The sequence below is a fragment of the Paramisgurnus dabryanus genome, chromosome 23, assembly GCF_030506205.2.
Source record: "Paramisgurnus dabryanus chromosome 23, PD_genome_1.1, whole genome shotgun sequence".
Lineage (NCBI taxonomy): Eukaryota > Metazoa > Chordata > Actinopteri > Cypriniformes > Cobitidae > Paramisgurnus > Paramisgurnus dabryanus.
Genome location: NC_133359.1, coordinates 16914721 through 16939297, shown reverse-complemented (window position 1 = coordinate 16939297; position 24577 = coordinate 16914721). Strand labels below are relative to the sequence as shown.

The following is a 24577-nucleotide window of genomic DNA, read 5'->3' as shown; positions in this document are numbered from 1 at the left end:
AGTATGGGGTGCTGTAATTCTGCCACAGATATACACTATACAAGGAGAAGAAGACTTCAAAGTCAAGCATGAGCATAACCTTGCGCGCTATATACGAACCAAGAAGAAGAAGTGATGGCAAACGCAACAACTTCAAGAGCAAAAGCGGAGTCTTTCTCCTGGTTCCGTGGTGGATCTAAGAGCATGTGGCGTATGGTTTTGTCCATTATCGCTTGTTGCTCACCACAATTGCATAGAAGTAATAGATTTTTCTGTAATAAAGCTAGTAGGCTTAGTAGCTTCTGTAGCACGAACACAATCATGTAGTCCGCCATTATTGTTGTTGCTGTTACGTGTGATGCTGCCGACACGTGATGTGATGACGTTTTCGCTTTACAAAATATACGGATTGGCTATACACACGAAAGTTGAAAGTTGAACTCTATAAGTACATGTGATGTGACCTCATTTTCCCCTCATCACACTTTAATGTCTCCCAATAGCAGCCAATAGAATACTTAGGTTTTCAGATTTAATAGGGGGATATTAGGGTAATTTTCAGCCTAAATATGCTCTTAAAGCTAATATGACAAGGGGACTGTAAAATGCTATTTAATTACAGTTTTACTCTATGTCCAACCTCCTCATTGTTACTCCTTTCAAACCCTATATTCTTCTGCTAGACACTATCAATGTAATGTAAATCTTTCTCCATTCGTCTGAACATAAGGTTTAATTTGAAAAGAAGAGGCTTTTATCTGACTAATTACACTTCTGGGTAAAAAACAGGTCTAAGGTGCAGATTAAATGCATGAATGATAAGAAGCTAATGTGGGATGGAGTTTGGATCTGTCATGAGCGATCTGAGAGTAAACAATGTACTTGAGTTTCATCTGGAAAGCGTATGCGAGGTCTCCTTGACTCCCAACTGCAGGTTTTTCCATGGTGCAGATGGGTGATATGGTTACCTGATTTGGTGAGGTGTTGCAATAATAAAGTTATATCTGGTATAAGCAGCTGCACTTTCTTTCAGCAGGTGCGTTTCTGAGCTAGCCGGCCTTTGGCATAGAGGGTCAAAGGTGAAATGTGGATGTGCTTCGCATTTACAACCTGCTGATGTTTAAGGCAATGGAACTCACACATTTATTTACTCCTTTCCAAACTCTTCGTAGAGAGGGCTGGGCATTGCCACCAATCTGGTGATTCTTTTGTATATGGTTTTGATTGGATTCGATTTGATTTTGATTCAGTCCAATAACAATTAATTATCAATATTGAATAAAAGATCATATATTTTCCAATTCACGATTTTCCCCATCCTTTGGTGTGTAAGTGACATGTTAACGATATGCAAAAGGTACAAGAGTAAACGATGATGTGAGTTATCATCTCCAACTTAAATCTCTTTTCTTGGACTACAACAAACACAGAGATTGAAGGCAACAGTTTACTTCCTTGGCCTGTTGATGTGTACACAACAGTTTTGACTGTAAGTAGTCATTGCTTTTTTTACACATGACTCAAACACAAGTATTGTGCAGTGCCGAGTAGCGCTTGTTGTTGTTTATACACAGTCGACATTGTTTTAGGGGCGGTTTCCCGGACAGGGATTAGACTAGTCCTAGACTTAAACACTTTTAAGAGCTCTCCAAACTGAAAATAACTTGCACTAACATATCTTAAAATACATCAGTGCCCTTTGTTTTATCTCAAAATGCACACAGGTAATGTTTTAAGTAAGGCATGTTTGTTAAAACTAGTTATATTTCCTAATTAAACTAAGGCCTAGTCCTGGATTAAGCTAATCCTGGTCCGGGAAACCGCCCCTTAATGTTTTAGTATTCTTACCATACCAATCTGTTACGTTCTGCTCAAGCCGCGCTGGTAAAGTTACAACAATAATGTATGGTATGTGGAAAATTATATGTTTTTTGAACCACAAACAACGTTAATTTGTATATTTGGTATAATGCAATGTGTTTGCATGGTTTATGGTTCAAAAACACATTATTTTCCACATACTGCTACTTTTTGTAGCTCCAGATATCTCTGCTTCCTCAAACGCATTGATTTTGTACAAAACTCATTGATTTGAAAAGCTCTGTGTCCCTGATTGGTCAGCTAATCTGTATTAGGGCTGTCACTTTTGAGAAAAATCTAATTCGAACGGATTTCGAATATCATGCAATGTATCCGAATATATTCGAATATCTGGGCACCCCCCCCCCCGCCGGCGCGCATCTAAAACCCACCGTAATGGAGATTCAGTAACAAAATTATTAACAGTGACAGTCATAAAATGGGCTGTCTGGATTACCTTTTTACTTAATGTTTGAAACAGCAGGTTATCAACTTATGAATACAAAACTTATATGAAAAAACGATTCAGAACAGTTACAGACAATAACGTGACAACTTAAACAGCAGCAGGAGTATAGGAGCCCAAACGGAATTCGCGCCCGCAGATTTCGGCAGAAAACTCTGCGGAATTCTGCGGATTTAATGCCCGTCATTGACAAGCACACATATCCCGCGCTTGAGCGTGTTTGTGAGAAGTAATCTCATTGACAACAAGGACACATACATAGCCTATCTCACGCGTTTGTGAGCCGTCAGTGACAAGTGCATTATCTCTGCGCGTGCTGTTTGCTCGCCCGTTTTCAATGATAGTGAGCACAAACCCTTTAAAACTTGAGATGAAATAAAACTTACCGCTGAGTTAAGCAGATCTCACTTGTCGTCTATGTGACGCGCGACAGTCAACACATCATCATTTAAAATCCGTTTATAAGACAAATGCTGTTGTTGTTTAATTTAAAGTTTACATTGCATTGTAAAAATAATAAAATAATTTTTAATTCATGCTAATTTCATAATGCGAACGTATTAACACAAGCTTTTATTCTGCTATAATATTTAACACTATAAACATTAATATGTCATTTTATATACAAACTATAATTCTATCTTGACATGCACATTAGGTTCATGTTGGTCCAATTTGATTCCCTCTCTTGCGCACAGTTGCCGTCTTCGGTCTCACTCTCAGCCTCCTTCCTATTACGAGGTGTTACTGTAAAAAATGCGTTACATATGGCATTTAAAAAACCGGATGGTTTATTTAAAGTTCGAATACGGATATTTCACGTCATGTTCGAATGCATATTCGAATATCGAATAAAAAGTGACAGCCCTAATCTGTATGTTGTGATTGGCCTGAATACCTCTGACGTTAGCCGGAAATGTGCCGCTCCTTACCATGTTTGAAAGATTCGGTCACAATGCAATGCTAACAGGAGTTAACTTACAGGCTGTGAGTCTGAAGCGGGAGGAATTATGATAATGTCGGTCTTGTCTTACATCACCAATCCCAGGAAGTAAACGGTTGCCTACAATCTGTGTGTTTGTTGTAATCCAAGAAAAGAGCATTAGAGCCCATAACTCGCATCATTGTTTACTTTGGGGTTTGTACCTTTTGCATATCATTAACATGTACTAATACACACTTACACACCAAAGGAAATGTAAAATCGTGAATCGGACCATAGTTGCTGTTTAATCTCTGAACTGGCCCCACTTAGTCAATATTAAAGATATCAAGGTTACATTTTCACAGAATGTTCTTCTTTAGGATAATTTTATGTGGAAAACAGTAAATAAAAAAATTATTAAAAAAAACCCTGTGAATTGAGTTTGTACAAGTCATATTAATTTATTAAATGTTGATGAGATTCAAAACATAATTCAGTTTATATAGACTTCTACCCTTTTTGTACTTTTTAACCATTTAATTTAATCATGTGTATAATATTTTTAAACTCTACTAGTTTAATTGGTTTAATTACAACATTTAATAGATTTACATAAGTTATGAGAGAAATGCATTTGTTTTTACCACAATTATTGGAGTTCATTCAATGGTCTTGATAGGAATCCTCTGTTCAAAATACATAAATACAATTTATCACTATTAAAGGAATAGTCCATTTTCTTAAAAGAAAAATCCAGATAATTTACTCACCACCATGTCATCCAAAATGTTGATGTCTTTCTTTGTTCAGTCGAGAAGAAATTATGTTTTTTGAGGAAAACATTGCAGGATTTTTCTCATTTTAATGGACTTTAATAGAGCCCAACATTTAATACTTAACTCAACACTTAAAAATTTTTTTTAACGGAGATTCAAAGGACTCTAAACGATCCCAAACGAGGCATAAGGGTAATATCTAGCAAAACGATTGTCATTTTTGACAATAAAAATAACAAATATACACTTTTAAAGCACAACTTCTCGTTTAAATCCGGTAGTGATGCGCCAACATGACCCCACGCAATAGGCTACGTCATGACGTCAAGAGGTCACAGAGGACGAACGCGAAACTCCGCCCCAGTGTTTATACGTGTGTTGAAAGAGGACCGTTCCTACGTTGTTGTATGTCAACTGATACTAATTAATGTCTTTGTGTCAGTTTATTGTTTAAAATGGTCCGCAAATGTGCGTTTTATATATGTAACACGTGACCTCCCTACGTCACTACGCATTTACGTTAGGTCGCGCTGGACCGGATTTAGATGAGAAGTTGTGCTTTAAAAGTGTATATTTTTTATTTTTCTTGTCAAAAATGACAATCGTTTTGCTAGATAAGACCCTTATGTCTCGTTTGGGATCGTTTAGAGTCCTTTGAATCTCCGTTGAAAAAAACTGTTAAGTGTTGAGTTAAGTATTAAATGTTGGGCTCTATTAAAGTCCATTAAAATGAGAAAAATCCTGCAATGTTTTCCTCAAAAAACATAATTTCTTCTCGACTGAACAAAGAAAGACATCAACATTTTGGATGACATGGTGGTGAGTAAATTATCTGGATTTTACTTTTAAGAAAATGGAATATTACTTTAAGTTTTCTTTTTTTATGTACTGAATATTTGACTGAGCCTAACCTGGTTAAATAGGAAATAAAACATGTGATTAAAAGTGATTTTTTTTCATTGATTTTGCCTTAACCATCATGTACAGTATCTCATTCTTGCAGTATATTTAACTAAGGTCTTTACAGAAAATGTCGATTTATGGTTTGTTTTTTTAAGGCAACTGCATAGACAAATGTTCACAAAGATGCCAAAAAAATCTCTCTCTCTCTCTCTCTCTCTCTCTCTCTCTCTCTCTCTCTCTCTCTCTCTCTCTCTCTCTCTCTCTCTCTCTCTCTCTCTCTCTCTCTCTCTCTCTCTCTCTCTCTTTCTCTCTCTCTCTCTCCCCTACACACACACACACACATATACACACACAAACGGTAGCTCATTTCACTCAGAGAAGAGGTTTATCTTTTTTCCATCTGTCTGCTACAGCTCAGTGACTCCTAATTTATCATTCTTCTCAGAAGTGAATGGCTGGGATCCTGGGATATCAGTGCTGCAAACTGAATATCAACTCTTTATGGTACGATTTGTTGTTAAGTGTAATGAAGTCTATTGCTTGTCTATTTTAAGAAACCATATGCAGTTACCTTCATTCCACCTTGGAATTCCAGTCCTGGAATTTTACTGAGTTGATTTATGTTATCATTGAGAGTGTTGATTTTCCATAAATCTTCTGTAGATTATTTATGATCTATCTATCTATCTATCTATCTATCTATCTATCTATCTATCTATCTATCTATCTATCTATCTATCTATCTATCTATCTATCTATCTATCTATCTATCTATCTATCTATCTATCTATCTATCTATCTATCTATCTATGAGCCTGCATGTCCTTTAACTTGATTCAGCCTTTGAATTTCTCTGTGTGTATTGCGACAACCTTTGGCACGGCCTTTTGTACTCCCAGTGGCTCCGCACAAGTTACACTAAGCGCCTGTGAACTTCATCGTGCCCTTTCAATCGGAGTAAAAATGAACTGATAATCCTAACAACATTCAGGTTTGTCTGCATGACAGAGAGGTCAAGCAGAGCCACCCTGAGGCATTATCGAGACTCGCATGTGCATCGGGTTTCCAAAAGGCCCTTGGATTTACTGAGTTAAAAGATAATGTCAAATGACTGTAAAAAGCTCACTTAAGGTTGGTTGTGGTAAAGGGATGATGTCAGAATAGACAACTGGGGTTGTTGTCTTGGGTCTTATTATAAGACGTCTTGTGTGTTATAGAGGAGCGATGTGTATAGCTGTGCAATGAACAAGAATGGGTGAAAGATGGGCATTTACATGATATATGATGTGAATGATAAAGTGATGTTTCATATTGGTGGGTGACGTTGCTATTGGTGGGAGTCATTGGCTGGCATGCTTGTTTCTCATCTTAAGCCCGTTACTCATTAGCCCAGTCAAACATGAAGGTCAAAAATGCTTTTAAATAGAGCTCACACTCAAGGGAAATGTCGAAAAATGCACAGGGGGGCGAGATGTGCGTAGCGTACATCTTGCATTGACTTTTAATTAGTTTACGGTGTTTTGTGCTTGATGTTTGAGAGCCAAATGATCCTGCCTCTTAATTGATCTTCTCATTACATCTTCTCATTAAAATATCTACTTGTGTGTAGATGTTTGTCAGATTTAGTAACCTTATAATCAACAGACTGATGTTACTGATATATTTATATTTGTGTGCAGTGTTGTTGTTGTCTTATGGGTGGCAAATATTTGAGGAACCGTGATAATGACTCAATAGTCAAGTCTTTTGAGGTGTTGTCATTTTGGTATTTTAGTCGTGTGTTCTTATAGCTCAGTTGGTGGAGCATTGGGTTATGGGTTTGATTCCAGGGAACACACATACAGATAAAATGTATAGGTTGTAATGCACTGTAAGTGACTTTGGATAAAAGTGTCTGCTAAATGCGTAAATGTTTATGTAATGTTTCCTATTCTGCCCTCTAGTGTACACACAAGGTATGTGCCTTATAAAACAAATCACGATTTAGCAACATAAATAAAGCAATTCATTTTTTTTTGCGTGAATTTCATGGCGGTTTCCCGGACTAAAATACATGTTTGAGCTGCTTTAATTTTAAAACACCTTGTCCTGACTCATGTGTCGGTGACATTGTTTTGTCTCAAGATGCACACCTGTAGTGTTTTTTGTAAGGTATGTTTGTAAAAACTACTTAAATGTTCTAATATAACTCCTGGATTAATCTAAACCCTGTCCTGGAAACACCGCACCTATATGTATTGCAGTGCTTGCTGATATTCTTCGTACTAAGATCGTCCTATCGTCAGCCTGTGACATCACCGATACACCATAGTATATTTACTGCAAAAAATAAAGTTCTTTGGGCAAAAAATATGTTTTAAATATATGCTAAATACATTTTGTAGAAAGTAAAGCTTCATTAAATATTTATTTTTTGAATTTGAAAATATATTTAGTTTTAACATATTAACATATATTTAAAAGTTGTTTGAAATTACATTTATAATTTTACAACCTACACAGCAAAAATATATTTCTCCTGGCCAAAATATAAAAGTTTATATAAAATATATAAAGTATAACTATAAAATGTATACATATTTATACATTTATAATAGTAATAAGTAAATATGTAATAAATTTAATTAAAATAATAAATTAAAATATTTTTGTAGTTCAAATATATTTTATTTTAATATTTTCAAACCTGTTATGTTTGAAGGTTTGTAACATACCAAGTTTTTATTTAAAAAAAATATGCTTTAAAATATATTTCAAAATATAAAAAATGGCCAAAAAAGTTATTATTGAAAAACAATTTTGTAAACATATTTCAAAATAAATTTCAGCAAATATAATTTTGAGCCTTTTTTGTATATTTTGAAATATATTTAAAATTATATTTGAAAATAGTAATGCAATGGTAATACTTTCCTTTTTCCTATTTTTGGTATATTACTCATTTATTTATGACAAGCCACTGAATTGGTGGGCAAAAACAGAATCTGCTTTACTTTAAAGGCAACTGGCAAAACTGTCATGATCGCAAACTTCTTATATTTTTACTAGCTAAATATGAACTTTTTTTACCTAACCCTAATTATTTTAAATATATTTCAAAAAATTTACCAAAAATGACCAAAAAATATAATATTGAAAAAATGTTTTGTACATTTTTGTAAACTTATTTAAAAATATATTTCAGCACATATATACAAATAAAAAAATATATATAAAAAAAAAAAAATTGCTGTATGGGAATAATTTCCTTATTTATTTTTGCTATTTTTGCTCATTTATTTACGACAAGCCACTGGATTGGTGGGCAAAAACAGAATCTGCTTTACTGCAAGGGCAAAACTGTCACGACCGCAACCTTTTTAAACATGATGACAATCAGAGTGCGGGAATATTCATGTGAAACTATGATGATAATAGTAATGGCATAATAATAATTAATTGTAATTTTAATCTTATTGTAATATTTAAAGCATCAAATTTTGATATCAATCATTGACTTTACATTGATTTAGATTAATATTAATTGTAATATTAATTAAAATACATTAAGATGATATTTAAACTGAATTTTCTTTGCATTATAGGATGATTTTATGTAGAAATCAGTAAATAAACGACTAGCTTGGCTTTCACAGACTTGGGGGTCACATATGTCTTCAACCAATATACCAAGACTGTTCAAATGTCTTTCAGCTATTTTAACACAATAGTTGGTGATCCCTGCATACCGAAGAAAGACACTACCCCCAATGGGCTTGACTATCATGTACCCCGCACTAAAATTAAAACCTTGATCATGCATGCAATTAACAAGAGCTGGTAATTCTTATTTTAGCCTGGGAACAAGTGGAAAGGGTGGAAACGTACTGAAATCTGAACTTGCGAAATACATATCAAGTCCGATAATGACCCGCGGGGTCACTCGGAACAGGGCGAAGGTGAAGACAGATGCTGCGGCAGGCCAGGGGCTGTTGTTAGCACGCCCTGCGTCAGCTCATCCGTGACCCGGGAACGAGTCAAGGTCCCTTCTTGGTATTAAGACTTCAATTCGACACCGAAGACACAGAAGTGGATCAGCTGTGTTCATTTAACTTTTGATGACAGTCAATGTGGTGCAACACCCTGTTTATCCGTTTTAAAAATAAGTGTTAAAATACATAGTGCATGAACTTTATATTTATTAGGACCGATGACTTTATTATGCCCCTGTGATGGAGTGGTCACATGTAATGTTCTGGTGCTTACTATTTTTGCAGTTCAAGTCTGCGGAGAAGGTCATGGGTTCGAACCCACATGCTTAATGCACTGTAAGTCGTTTTAGATAAAAGCATCTGCCAAATGCATAAATGTTTGGTCCTGCTAGTAGTGCTAAAAATTACGTAAAGTGGTGTTTTGGATGAACAGTTTTTTCAAACTCATTTCAGTTTTAGCTCATTTATCACCGCGTCAGTGCCTTATCAGCATAAATCATAGCTTGAGTGCAGAGTTTATTGGATTTTAGCAAAAAACGGTAATGAAAGTACTAGTACATATGGCTTACGTCCCATCTGCAAAGATTAATCAGCTTTTCTGTATTCCGAAAGCTGTCTTTTTAACACAAACAAAATCACCAAGTCTATAGATGAAGGACTTTGCCAGCGAATCAGCTAATGATGCACATAAGCCTTCATCATCTGCTGATAATAAACATACAGTATACTGCAAAATGGGTCAATGACGGACGGCAAATGGATAAGGGTGACAGGTGCCGTGTCTTTGATTTTGCTGTCGTAAAAATATTCTGAAGCACCAATGCCGGTCAGCTCTTTTTCAGTCTTAAGTTGTGGATTGGCAGTTCTGCCTGTGCAGAACGTTTAACCTCGCTTTGATTTCGGTAGTCAACATCTTCATCTCATCAGTTACACCAGGGCTGTCATCAGCCGGGATTCACCCCTCTACTGATGTTCCGTCTCCGAAAACGGCAGTAAAAATAGCTATGTAACTGTGTACACAATATGCTTGCTTCGGCCTGATAGGACATTTAGGGACATCCTTTACACTCTCGAAAAAAAGGTAGAAAAAAGTAGAAAAGTTGGCAACGGGGTGGTACCTTTTTAAATGTACACTTTACATATCTCTACCAAAATGGTACATATTAGGACCTTTTTAAAAGTCCCAGTGACAACTTTTTTTCAGTGCCTTTTTTTCTGAGAGTGCACATACAGTATCGTTTAAAAGTTTTGAGTTTCTTACTCATATTTTATTACTTTTCCCACATTATACATTTATAGTAAAGTCATTAAAACTATGGCATAACACAAATGTAAAATGTAAAAAATACCAAATTAATAAAAAAATTTTTTACGGTTTTATTTTAGCATGTTTAAAGTAGAATGCTCTTATTAGCTGTTTTTCTTTGTTATTTTATCATGAAGTCATTAAAAAAAAATACTAATTATTCTTAAACAAAATAAGCATTTGCCCAATTATTTTTTCAAGAAATCATGAAAAAACATGCCAGTCAAGTAACCCTGAACTTTTATACGACACCGGAAATTCCAGAAATTACAGGAAATATTATATAGTCATGGAATGTTAGTGATTTTTGTTTTGTCACTTTAAATTTTCTGTTTATTTAAATGTAACTTTTCTATACCATTTTTTTAATCGCATTGTTTCACACACTTTGCGTTTTTTGTAGGCCAACTTGTAAGTTTGTGGGACACGGGTTCCTTCGTCAAAAAGCCCATTCATTTTTTTCTTATAGACTATTGGATTATTGCAAAAAATTTTAACAAAAGTTTATGAAACTTGCATGTTTTGTATAACAAGATAATCTTAACAGAACACAACTTTTATGAATTTTGATGATTAAATACATTTAATACAGGGTTCCCACGGGTCCTTGAAATCCTTGAAAGTTTGTGAATCTGGTGGGAAAAATTCAAGGCCCTGGGAAGTTTTTGAAAATCTACATACATACATACAGGTCATTGAAAGTGCTTGAATCTATTTTATGTAAGAAGTTTTCTGGAAAAAAATCCTTATTATTCCCTGTGTAGTGTAGGATAATATCATAAAAATTCTAGACTTTTTAAGCACACGTGCTAAACTGTGCGCTTTAAATGCTTATATCTTCTATATGCGAATGTTGATTCATACCAAAATGCTTTTTTGCATGGTTGTGTTTGACACATGAAAACGTCTCGCTTTAACCGTCGTGCCCTGAGAAGGGAACTCGCGCTGCGTCTCCCTTTTTATACTTCCTGTGTCCCTGTAACGCCGTCTTTGGCAATATTTCAGATAGCGATATACTTCCTGACTCCCTCGTCACCCTGTCTTTGTCGTAAAGCCTCATCATTGGTTGAATTTGATATACACATTCAGACGCACTTACCTCTTTAGGCGTCCCCAAAGTGTCACCGCAGTGACGCAGCACGAGTTCCTCGAAAGGGAACTTTAACAATTTATCTTTAAAGGTAACACGATGCAACCTTGCTCTCACTTAAAATGTGTCCCCACATTTAGTCCTTGAATTTGAGGGTATTGGACCTGGAAAGTCCTTGAAAGGTCCTTGAATTTAAAGTTAACTAAGGTGTGGGAACCCTGTTAATAGAAATAAAAGGCTAAAGGGAACTACACCACAGTCTCTCAAAATCAACATCATCACTACCAAGCTTCCGACAGCTCTTTCAATCTTTATTAAACACATTTTAAAAAATGTTCCCTAGGAAATATCCTGTGGATAAATCATTGTTTTCAAGATTTTCTTGCATGATGACGATCAAAGTCCCCAACAAAGTCTGTATTCCCAAAACCCCATTCAAAAAACCTGTTGACTTAGGGATTATAGAACCGGAAGTGCTAAAATGCTTCCGGGTTTTGCCTACATAAAATACGTCATCCCTGTGGCACTCTGTGGTTAGACTTTTTATCAGCGGGATCTTATTCCATTCCCGTTCGTCAACTGGCAATCACGCACTGTAAGTCAAATGGAGTCACCTGTGCCTGTTAACTAATGCAAGCATGCCAGGGAACTGTACATTTCAAGATGTTTTTCTGTTTATTATAGGTTATGGAAATGTAGCGTTTTGCTTTGTAAAAGTCTGTGAATTTGACATTTGGGTTTAGGCATGGGCCGGTATGAGATTTTGGCGGTATCAAAACCGTAAGCAAACATATCACGGTTTCACAGTATTGCGGTTTTGCCATTGCAACACTAAAATGTGTTATTTAACAACTTTTTAACTGGACACTATACATTTTATCTAAGCAAGATACAACATGTATGCTGGGTGAAAATAAAGCCTTTTAAATTATAATTTTCTTTCAAAAAAATATTTTTAAAACCTCAGTATGCTTTGAAACATGTAACCGGCCCATGCCAATTTGGCTAAGAGTGGGAACCCTGGATATTGTAATGGCATAATCTACACATTGTTGGAAAAGTGGACAAAAAAATTGTCCCTATCTGCATGTCACTGGGGTGGTACCCTTTCAAAACGTACACATTTGCACCTTGAGTTCATATTAGGACATTTTAAAGGAGTGCATATTGATACCTCAAAAGGACATATTGATTCCAAATAAATGCATGATACATTTTAGGAACTATTAAAGGGTACTGCCCCAGTGATAGCTTGGGACCCTTTTTGAGCATTATTTCTGACAGTGCAGACATGATTTACGGCTTTATTTGATTGAGATAACAGTAACGTCTAAGGAACAGTGTTGTGCAAGAGCACTAGGAAATATCAAGTGTAAATCTGTAGATACCTGTAAATAGCTAGTTCATTCCCACGGCCAGTCTTAAAGGGTTTGAGTGCTAAGTCTGTGTGTGTGTCTTGGCATCGATTTCACACACTGTCCTTTACACACTGCTTTCTGCCACCTGTGGCTGTGCCAAAAAGCTGTCAGTCATAAGCATTGGGAAATATAAGTGAAGCCTTAAGAATTGCTTGGCTCAGTTTTGAGCGTGTCAGCATTTTGCTTGATCAGGCACTAAATTTTCCAATTGATGCTGTAGCATAACCTTTAAAGAGCCCATATGGTCCGATTCACATTTTTACATTTCCTTTGGTGTGTAAGTGTGTATTAGTACATGTTAACGATATGCAAAGGTACATACTCCAAAGTAAACGATGACGTGAGTTGTAGTCTCCCATGTAAATCTCTTTTTTTGGAGTATAACAAACACATGGATTTTAGGCAACAGTTTACTTCCTGGGATTGGTGATGTAGACCAACATTATCATAATTCCTCTTGCTATGTAAGTTAACTCCTGTTAGCATTGCATTGTGAGCGAATCTTTCAAACATGGTAAGGAGCGTTACTTTCCAGTTGACATCAGAGGTGTTCAGACCAATCACAATGTACAGATTAGCTGGCCAACCAGGGACACGATGAGTCGATGAGTTTTGTACAAAATCAATGCGTTTGAGAAAAGCAGTATATCTGGGGCTACAAAAATTTACGGTATGTGGAAAATAATGTGTTTTTTAACCACAAACATATGTGTGAGCAAGAATTTGCCATTGTTGGGTGTGTCCTTTAAAATGCAAATGAGCTGATCTCTGCACTAAATGGCAGTGCCGTGGTTGGATAGTGCCCCGTAGAAGGGGCGGTACCATCCCCTTCTGACATCATAAGGGGAGCCAAATGTCAATGACCTATTTTTTCACATGATTTTAGTTTACCAACACTTATTTACTGGGTTGATCTTTTTCACTTTTTCTAGGTTGATAGAAACACTGGGGACACAATTATAGCACTTAAAAGTCAGATTTTCATGATATGTCCCCTTTAAAAAGTATGTGTGTATCTGTATCGGTGTGTATGTGCATGTTTGTGTATTCGTTCCGTGTTAAGAAACACTTTGTCATCTGTTGATGACACCGGTGGCACAGCATGTGGAAAATTATAGCTGTAAACATGCATCAAACAAAGCAACTGTAAACTGTATTAATATCTGAGCTTTGGGAATTGACAGGGAGAAAAACATTATGACCTGAACTACATTGTAATTGTTTTTTATATAGAGTAAGTTACATGTGCTCTTTCCAGAGGACCTTTGCATTGGTCAGTTGTTGCTCTTGGGTTTTTTTCAGTGAAGTATATCAATAATGGTTAATTTTATTAAGGATGTTAAAAAAATAAGACACAAATAACATGATATACAGTACAGTAAGAATGTGTGACTGTCAATCTAATTCTGGGGTCACATATGGAGCTTTATACTGTATAGCATCTATGTCTAACTTATAGTTGAGCACAGACATTGAGATTTCATCTGAAACTTTAGTGGAGATACATGTACTATATATTTTTTAACAAAAATATTATAAGAAGCATGAGATCTCCATTTTCAAATGTCACGTTTTTTTGTAATCGCACTGCAACTTTTTCCATGTTTAAGTGATAATGAGCAGGGTAAACAACAGTGACATTTTCATTTTTGACTAAACGGTTTCCTTAATACCACGCCAGGCCACATTCAAGCGCATGCACCTCCCCTAGTCCTTATCACACACATAATGCTCTCTACTGGACGATTCCCCAGGCTCTTGAAATCCCTCCAGCCCATGTCCTCTGTTATGTGACATGCCCGGCTTGGTTTAATCCGCGTGTCTCGTCAGTCCCTTTTAATAGGAGCCTCATCTCAATGTCCGGGCACAAATGGAGCAGCCCGTGGGTTTATCGAAGGAGATAGAGTTTCAGACGGCAGGCTGAACCCCTCTTGGCTGCACCCGTCTGTCTTGTTAAAGGAGCTCAGAGGGGGGATATTTTGCCTCTGTGTCACTCTGTCTGACGTCTTTCTCTCTTCTCTTTTTCTCTTGTGTCTCCTCTCACCACCTCTCCATTCTCCAGCACGATCGCGGCCCACCATGGCAGCTTCGAGCTCCAGCGGACTCGAGGTGCTACTAAACACGCTGCAGGTAAGCATGCATTGTTTGCACTGCCGCATGTAGAGTATGCATGCATGCATGCATGCAGGGATATAGGGTCTGTTCTTGACATTTCACAAGCACTGGAATGCAGGAAGGTCCACTCACAATGACTAGCCAGTGCTGTCGGGCATATGCATATGCTTTCCATGTGTTGAGTGAAGATTATAATTGACAGGCAGTGGTGTCTTTGCATCATGAAGAGTAAATGGTAAGGTAAACTTTAGCTGCTGCGGTATTTGTGTACTGTACAATGGTGTCATTGTGTATGCTATTTTGAACTGTGTTGTTTGAAATGCAAGTTTGCAGGTTGTTTTAGGAAGGGAGTTTTCCAAGTTGTGCAGTAATAATAAAATAGTTTGCCCTATACACGCTTTGTGGGATAATTCAAAAATAATAACCTTATGCAAGATCAAAACATTGCATAACAATGGTTGTTTGACAACCAGACCGGGGTGGGGCTATCTGTGTTTCGACCATTGGCAGATAGGCAGGTTATATTCTTGAAACATGTTTAATTGGTGTTTTTGATCTGTTTGGTGTAGAGCCCTGCAAGCCCGTCGGGGCCCGACGGGGCCCGACAGGCTAAGCCCATTTGGGCCGGGCTCGGGCCGTTTTTTTTTTTACAGACCGGGCTCGGGTCGGGCTTATTTTAGCGTCTCTCCTCATTGTGTGTGTGTGTTTGCGTGTGTAGCAGAGACAGCGCGCATCTGAGGCTATGTTTACATTAATGCGTTTGTCCTTTAAAACGTTACTTTTGCTACGTTTACGCCTTTCATTTACACACCACCGCTTTCATCCCTCATAAACGGATTCGTTCGCAAAAGCTGCAGACCCTGTTTTAGTTTGAGAACTCAGACGTTGCGCTGCAGTGTAAATGAACGTAGATGGAGTCTTATGTAAATGAACAGCTCATGTTAATGTGACAGCGCATAATTTTCAAAGTAAAAATTATTTTTATTCAGGTAAATGGAGGTTTGCAACGGAGGTTTTGCCAAAAATAGTAAACGTCTACCAACCAGCTATTTAAACGCTATATCAGATTGTTTTATGTATCCTTATAGATAATGTCTGTTTTATATTTATGTTTGAGTATTGTTGGGTTTGAATATTGTTGTAATGTTGTTTATGCTTTGTTTAAATTTAGTTAGCTTAATACGAAAGATAGACCGTAATTTTAAACGCCATATAGGGCGTTGTAAAGGGCAATATGAAGGGAGAATTGTTATGGGTCAGACATTATTTCCCAGTTTAATTTAAGTTTTTCTTGCTACTTTAAAATAAATTTCGTTTCATATAATTTGTCTCTTAATTTTAATCGATGTTTCGTTGATACGTTTTGTGACTATAAATTAATAAAAACAAAAAATCAACGTCATATTAATATTTAATGCTTGTTTAGCCGATTGCGCTTTTTGCAATTTCTGTGTTGCTAGCGGAGGACGTGCACGGACCTCGCACACTTTTAAAAATTAACGTCATACTAATTTTTATTTATTAATTGCACACTGAACAGCAACAGGTAAGGGAAGGCAAGTTATTTAGTGCTTTCTGAAGAATACAGTCAGTTCGTACAAAAATTTTCAAATGGACTATAAGATCATAAATATGAACTGTGAACAATGAGCTATTATAACTCCCTACATTAAAGAAATAAGCATTTCTGTAGGCTAAAGCTATACTTCACCTCTTAATATGTTTGAGAACGCGCGTCCGAGAGAGAGAGAGAGAGAGAGAGAGAGAGAGAGAGAGAGAGAGAGAGAGAGAGAGAGAGAGAGAGAGAGAGAGAGAGAGAGAGCGCGCATCAAAGAGCGCGCGCGTCAGAGAGAGAGCTTAAAAGTAATTGATATTGGTCTCGGGTCAGGTCGGGTTCGGGCTGAAAAAATTGCAGGCATTGTCGGGCTGGGGTCGGGTAGGGCTTGAACACGTCGGGTCAGGGCCGGGTTAGGGCTGGAGTTTTAAGCCCGTGCAGGGCTCTAGTTTGGTGATATGGTGCAGAACATTCTCGTTTCAGCTGATAAATGTTGCACTTGTACATCAGCTGGTTACCAAAAATTAGTACAATACCATTTAAATGTTTAGAAACAATCATTCTTTGTTTTTCGCATTTCAATAGTAAGCTCATCGAACTATGGAATAACACTGTAACTGTGAGTTATGTTGTGACTAAAAATATCCAAAATGAATTTTAAATATGCAATATTCTTCTTTTTTTATCAAGTAGCTCTTTGTGGTCTTAACCTGGGATAATATTTAAACAGTATTGAAGAAATTACATCCAAGAAAGGCTCTTATTGGCTGCGTTTTGTTCATTATTTGGTCTAGGTTAAAGCAAATAATAAGCGAATTGTTTTTTAAATATAACAGTATGCTATTTATTGAAAGAAATAATATGTTGGCACGTGCATAGTTTTGTCTACATAAGTAATATAAAACATTTAGGGGCAGTTTCCCGGACAGGGCTTAAGTCTAGTCCCCGACTAAAGTCCTAACTAAAAAAAAAAAACATCTTATATTGACATATCTTAAAATATATCTGTACTATTGTTTTGTCTTAAGATGCACACGTACACAAGTATTGTTTTTTTTGTAAGGTATGTTTTTCCTAATATTACCAGTTCCTGGCTTAATCTTCACGGTTACACCTTCAGATGATAGATTTTTAAGATCAAGTTAGGTATTAAAAAGTATCGGAAATGGACATGAATGGCTTATAATTTTAGGTTTAAATATTTTATGTGACAAGAAAAAAATTGCAAAGTGACACAAGAAACTAGCACAGCAATATGGGTAAATGGTTGCCTGGGAGTATGGTCAATTATTCAGATGATTATATAAAATAATTTAAATATTCTAAAATAAATAAAAACATACATTACCGATCACTCCACTGTAATAGAACTTATTCAATTTCTTTAAAAATCATCTCACTGTGAGACCTCAAGAACAGTGCTTGAATTGAGGGAGGGCTGGGGGATCCAGGACCCCCTATAAGAAGTAAAAATTATATTTAGGGGGTCCTTAAAATAATTTAATTTAGTAAAGACAATGCTGACATATCCCATTAGAACGCAGTTAATTCCCTGAATGAATTATTTACAGTAATAAATGTGAAATTTATTTTTAGAGCTTAGGCTTATGTTGTGTCTCTTTAAACATGTGGGGCTAGGGCTGAAACGATTCATCGAGTTACTCGATTAACTCGATTAAAAAAATTCCTTGAGGCAAAAATTCTGCCTCGAAGCCTCGTTAAATTCCTATGACGCGCACTACACGCGCCGAGATCTGATTCACACGGACCGTTGTTCAATGTTCAAGAAGCACATCATAGCGCGTGATACATTTAGAATTTAGTTGGCGCGATGGCGTAGAGTAAATATGTCCATAAACGGCTGAGAGAGAATGTCTAAAGTTTGGGATCATTACATTACATTCAGCATCTGAACCGAAAACATCCACTGCTGTTTCACCAAGCGTCGATGAAACAAGGTAACGTTGCTTTCGCTGAATTTATTCCCATACTGTATTTGTAGCGATGTCGTTATGCGGTTTGACTAGATATGATGTTTAGCTTTGATGTTTTTAAGTAGTAAACGTGTTCACGTTCAGTTGCAAGAGAGTATAGCTTAAAAAAGAACCCCTTCACACACACACGCATGCGTTTCTCTCTCACGCGAGTCAGACCAATCGCCCAATGCATCACATATGCTTAAACTTTTATGTAGCCACGCAACAAAAACATTTCAGCATGCATTCACTGTATACAGTGGGACGTGATGTTGTGATTTTTCGAATGGATTCTTAACCTGAAATGCACCGTAATGCAAGTGATGCAAACCAAATGCAGCGTTCTATTGAAAAGTAATGTATGTATTTCTGCCGTACCAAGATGCAATGAAGCAACTGAACGTCTGACTGGGGTGTAATTGTTTCTCACCCACAGCACGCGTGCACACACACACAAAAAAACAGGTGCACATGCGCGCACACACACAGGTTGTTACCATAGCAAATAGACTCACCCCAGAAATAATATATTATTTGTTAGTAGCCTAATGGTAAATGCTGCAGGTGTAGAAATGTACATAAACCAGATATTTACCCTGATGTCAGGGCTAGATTACAGCATGAAACCTGTTGTGCATATTAATAAATTAAAGTGCTTAATTGTTGGCACTGGCACTTATAAACACTAAATGGGTAAAAATTTAAATAAATAGGCTTATTTTGGAGCCAAATGTCAATACCTCTGTTTTTTTAGAAATAAAAGCCAAATGCTTGAACATTTTACAGCTACGTCATTTTCGTTATGCATTATTTGTTTTGGTTGTTTAAAAACAAACACAAAATTTTTATCCGATTACTCGATTAATCGATTGATTCAGTGCTAGGTTAATCGATTACAAAAAGAATTGATAGCTGCAGCCCTAGTGGGCGCCCATCGCTAAGCGCATGCTAATTTTGTACTTGCTTGTTGTCACTCCAGCGAAGATAAATAAGAAAAAAAAACTTTCTAACTTTAAGAATGGAGACTAATTTTTTTTTCGCTTAGCGTGGAAAAGAGATCTCTTTAAAGAAATATATTAATCAACTTAAAGGATTACTCCACTTTTATAAAAAAGAAATCACGATCATTTACTCGAGGAAAACATTCCAGGACTTTTCTCAATTGAATAGACTTCAACAGTTTACAGTTTCAATGCAGTTTAAAATGGCAGTTTCAACGCAGCTTTAAAGGTCTCTAAACGATCCGAAACGAGGCATGAGGGTCTTATCTAGTGAAATGATTGTCATTTTCGGCAAGAAAATGTAAAAATAAGCACTTTTAAACCACAACTTCCTGTCTTGCACGAGCAGTGTGAGGCACCAGTGTTTTAAGTTAAATGTTTAAATGAAAAGTATACTAAGTACAGTAACTAATAAAGAAAGCAACTTGCCCCACCTGTAATAATGCAGGCTAACCTGCACACAACTTGTTAAATAATCCACAACACCACTAATAGGCCTACCACATTAACGTCCTAATCATATATTATGTATAAATATATTTATGTATAAATTAGTTTCCAGCCTTTAAACCAAAAATATTTTGTAATGAAAAGCATAAGTTTTACATAAATCATCCAGCTGTATAATAGGTAGTAATGTGTTGCCATTTTGGGTTTGCTGCTTTTTCATCATGGCGATTCAATTCAAGCACTGCCCAAGAAGGTGTTTGATAAAATACCATGAGTTAGATTTTGAAACTACACTTAAGGTGATACAATATAACAGTTTTGATTTATTTTGGATGCTTAGTCACAACATAATTCTATGTTATGCCATAGTTTACTATTATTCTGTAATTTTTCAAACATATACATAAAGTTTGAGTAAGTGAATCCAAACTTTTGACCTGTAGTGTGTATATAGAGTAAAATGATCCCGGGAGCCGGATTTACCTATAATAGTGACAGCATACAGTCAAACCTATTTAAAGATTCAATAATGCACAGATGTCTGGCTCTGATAAAGCCAGGGCGCATCAATATGATAATTGTTTATTTAAACAACAAGGGTCTCGGATCTGTAAACTTTCATTTTGTTCCACATTTGTTCAGAGTAGAGTTTGCAGATCGTCACAAAACCTTATGTTGTTATTGTTAAATATTATTTCTAGCCACTTACACAACTTCATGGTGACTGATTTCACATCAGTGATTTGCATTTATTGGTTACTGCCAATGAATCACTGAGGTCTTCTGCACAGGAGAGGATGAAGTAACTCTCTGACTCCTGCATGAAAATCAAGCTCATCGTGGCAGAAATTATTTAGTGTAAGCATTAAAGCGATTAATTGAGAGTGAAAGCCATATGATGAGATTTATTCCCACTGTGCTGATAGAAGTGTTGCGCGGAGCAGGCCGGGAGAGCGCAAAACCAAACATAAATTGGAAGGAGATGAGGAAAGCTATGAGCTCAGTGTGTTATTAAAGAAAACTTAAAATATTCATTTCATCTCATCAGGGTGAAAATCAAAAGTCCAGGAAAATACTTTTGTTTCATTCAAGTATCAAATGAATCATATACTGAAGTAGTTTTTCTTAGCAAAGTGTTTTGCTCTATAGAGTTTCCAGGGGAACTATAATTGGTCTTGTTTATTAACACATCTGCCATTGTTTAAATGGAGGCCAGTGTGCACTGCAAGGGCCCTATTTTAACGATCTAAATGCATTGTCTAAAGCGCATGGTCTCAATGGGCGTGTCCAATGCCACTTTTGATAATTTAACGACGGGAAAAATGGTTTGTGTGCCGAGCGAAAGAGTTGTTCATATTCTCCTAATGATTAATGGGAGTATTTTGGGAGTAATGTGCAATAAACCAATGAGAGTCTTATCTCTCATCCCCTTTAAAAGCCAGTTGCGCTGGCGCTATGTCTAATCCCTATTTAGATGACAGGGCACAATAAATTGAGCGCATAATGATAAAAGATAAATTGGGCGCAAATGCATTTGCTGTTTTAACAACGTGGCGCTAAACATGAAAATGATCATTGCGCCGGGTTGAAACTAGCAAAAGACACTTGCGTCGCGCATTGCGCTGTATTGCGCCGGGTGTAAGATAGAGCCCCAAGTCTGTGTAAATATTGTGTTGGTTTGCCTATTGTGGATAATAACTTTTCCTCTGTACTGTTTAAAGTAAAAGTTGGATCAACTTAAAAAAATACTTCAATTGGTTTGAGTGAAAAACACTTAAAATAAAATGTTAAAGTTTAAATAATTTTTAAAAAATTTTAGGTGTTACCAAGTGAAGTAATTTTTTAAGTTGAACTTTTCACTTTTTACAGTATATAATCTTTCAAATAAATGACTTAAAATGTATATTAGAAAATATAATAATTATTATTAGAATTAGAGTATTTTTTGTATTACTGTATCTATAAACACATAGGGCCCTATTTTAACGATCTGAAACGCAAGTGCGAGGCGCAAAGCGCAAGTAAGTTTGTGGGCGGATCTTGGGCGGTGTTGCTATTTTCCCGGCGGGAGAAATAACTCTTGCACCAGGCGCAAATCAATAAGGGGTTGGTCTGAAGTTTTTGCGTAACGTCAAATAAACCAATCAGAACGCTATCCAACATTCCCTTGTAAGAGCAGTCAAAGACAGAGAAGTTGTTTTGTATGGGGATAGGAGAAACCCACCCAACTCAGCGTCGGTTAAACAGGCGTGGGAGGAAATAGCCACAATTGTCTCATCAGCTGGCATCCCCATCGTTGCGCCAAGCGCTACAATGATGTCAGGAGACGGGGGAATCCCAAGCTTGCCAGCATAAATCGGGCACGCCGTGTAACGGGAGGTGGATCTGCCTCTACACAGCACCTGACGCCAGCAGAGGACATCGCTGCGTCCACCCTCACCGCTGAAAGGGTTTGGGGGCTTTGAAATCGGACCCAAGAAACGCAAGCAAGGTCCAACCCCAAAGTAAACTTACAAATCAAGTTCATATACATTAAGGTTTCTTATGAAAACATTTTAATTATTATTTACATAAAATAAACGTAATACAGCCACACAACAAACGTATGAAAATATTTTAATCGTTATTTGCATGAGAATTTTTTAACGCAGCCACACAATAATTAAAAACTATCACCACAATGCTTACCACTATGATTCCCCTTATCTCATGTGTTAATATTTTTTATTGTAACAATTAATGATTTGCAAAAATAACTGTTGCATCTGTGTAGATTAGATAAGCAAAGTGTATGCGCGTTTTTGCACGCTATACATTATGGTCAAGCATGCGCCCTTAAAATAGCATAATGAACCACGCGCAATTGTTTTTTGAAACTGCAAAATAGCATCAGGGATGGTTTGAGCCAAAACACGCCTCTTTTTTTTGCGCTGAACCGCCCAGGGAGCGCAAGTTCATTCCCTAGTTTGCCGACGTGCATCTGTGGAGGGAAAAACCCGCTTTGCCCCGGGCAAAATACGAATGATACATGCGTCACTGACAAAGTCAATTGCGCTGGGTGCAAGATGGGGCCCATAATCTGTTAACTGGCACTGTCCCATGAGCGGGACACCTGAGTTTACTTCAGTATTTTTCTTGTAAATGTTAATCTATCACGACAAAAACTATATATTGTACTTTCCTCCGTAAGCTGCACATTTGAAATGACATTTTTTTAGGAAAATGTCTTGCCAGTTAAAATAAGGATCATCCATGCAGCTGTTGGCTTCAGCCATCCGGCCCTAAGTCGTGAAAGAATTGAGTCTTTATAATAACACAACCGGACAAGAGTAGTTAGTAATACCCACACGATTAGCCACAGCATCACCTTCCTCCAGCCGTGACTTTCATCAGTCATGGAAATAACTTCCAAAATTCACCGTACTTGACATGGAGCTGTTGGTGCCTGAAATGGGATTCCAGCTCATTTAAATCGAGACCGACACTTGCGCTTTGGGTGTCTTGTCGGATTTGTTGTTTCCTTGTTCTTCCTCATCTCCATAATTTTGCTTTTACCCCATTTTATGGATTTTTATATCACCTCCGAGGATCCGTTTCAAGGAACGACTCTCCGCTTAAGCAGGAAGTTCAGCCAAAGCTCATTGCGTTCCTGCCACGCACTAAAAAAATTAATGATGTGCGCTAAAGGGCAGTCAATGCTCCTCATTAGAGGATTAAAGAACAACAGGGAAATGTCTTTTACGTTTAAGTACTTCTTGAGTCTGTTAACCCTCATCTTTCTCCAGTACCTTTGTCCCGTTGAACACGGCTTGACGTAGGTGACGGTGGACCCAAAATAGACACGATTAATCATAATTCAAAGTATCGCTGGAGTATTCTGTTAAAAGATTGTTGTGCTAATAATGCTGTAATGATGTGCCAGCTGGATCCGTGCGCTGGTCACAGACATTAATATCCAGTTATTAACATGGTTGTCTGGAATTATCACAGGTGGTGATGAAAGGCCCATTGATTTCTGGGAAGAAGCACACGCTGCTAGTGTGAAAGATCATTCTCAGTAAACTGGGCTTATTTCTTCTTTACAGACAATTCACAATTTAATGTCTGAAATTAACTAGGGCTTATAGCAGTATATGGTAATATACACTGTAAAAAGTGACCTTTGGATTAACTTAAAAAAATTACTTAAATTTGTAACCTAAACAATAGATTTTTTTTCACTTAAAAATTCTCACTTTACAGTACATAAAACAATAAAGTCTTTAGGTTTTAGTAATTTTTAAAAGTTTTTCACATTTAAAAGTCCCCCTGTTGTGAAAATCAAGTTTTTTTTGTTGTTTATATGTATATGTAGTGTTTGTAATATGCTTTAAAACAACCCATATGCAAATTCACCATTGAACACCATTGCTGAGTATTTTATCCATGAAATTTGAGCTCTTAAAAGACATCCTCATTTCGCGATTTGAAATCACTTTTGGTTTGCAACGTCACACCCACGTCACATTGTCACATTTGAACTTACATGTAAATCATGTGCAGTAATAATCTACAGAGCTTTCCAAAATTCAAAGTGGTAGGGCCTCCCCAAAACATAGCAAAAGCTCCACAACCCCCCCCCCCATTTGTATATTACATATATTTAATAGAGATAAACCGATACCACTTTTTAAGGATTAAGTACAAGTACCGATATATTTTCCCTGGTATTCGCCGATACCGATGCTTGTAGTACTGTTTTGAGACATATCAGCATTTTTTTTTACAACTTCAACTCATATTATTA

The 24577-nt window shown here is 36.7% G+C and overlaps 1 protein-coding gene across 4 annotated transcripts in view; it reads left to right on the top strand.

The window, feature by feature from the left end:
- agbl1 (AGBL carboxypeptidase 1) overlaps positions 1-24577 on the top strand; it is a 286400-nt gene that overhangs the window by 19768 nt on the left and 242055 nt on the right. For 2 of the 4 annotated variants that reach the window (XM_065291580.2, XM_065291581.2), the window contains exon 2: positions 14757-14824. The exons of 1 other annotated variant lie outside the window; for it this stretch is intronic. In XM_065291580.2, the coding sequence (XP_065147652.1) occupies positions 14757-14824 (68 nt within the window). Of the gene's footprint in view, positions 1-5290; positions 5414-14756; positions 14825-24577 lie in introns of those variants that run through there. One more of the 4 variants, XM_065291583.2, reaches the window with a different exon arrangement.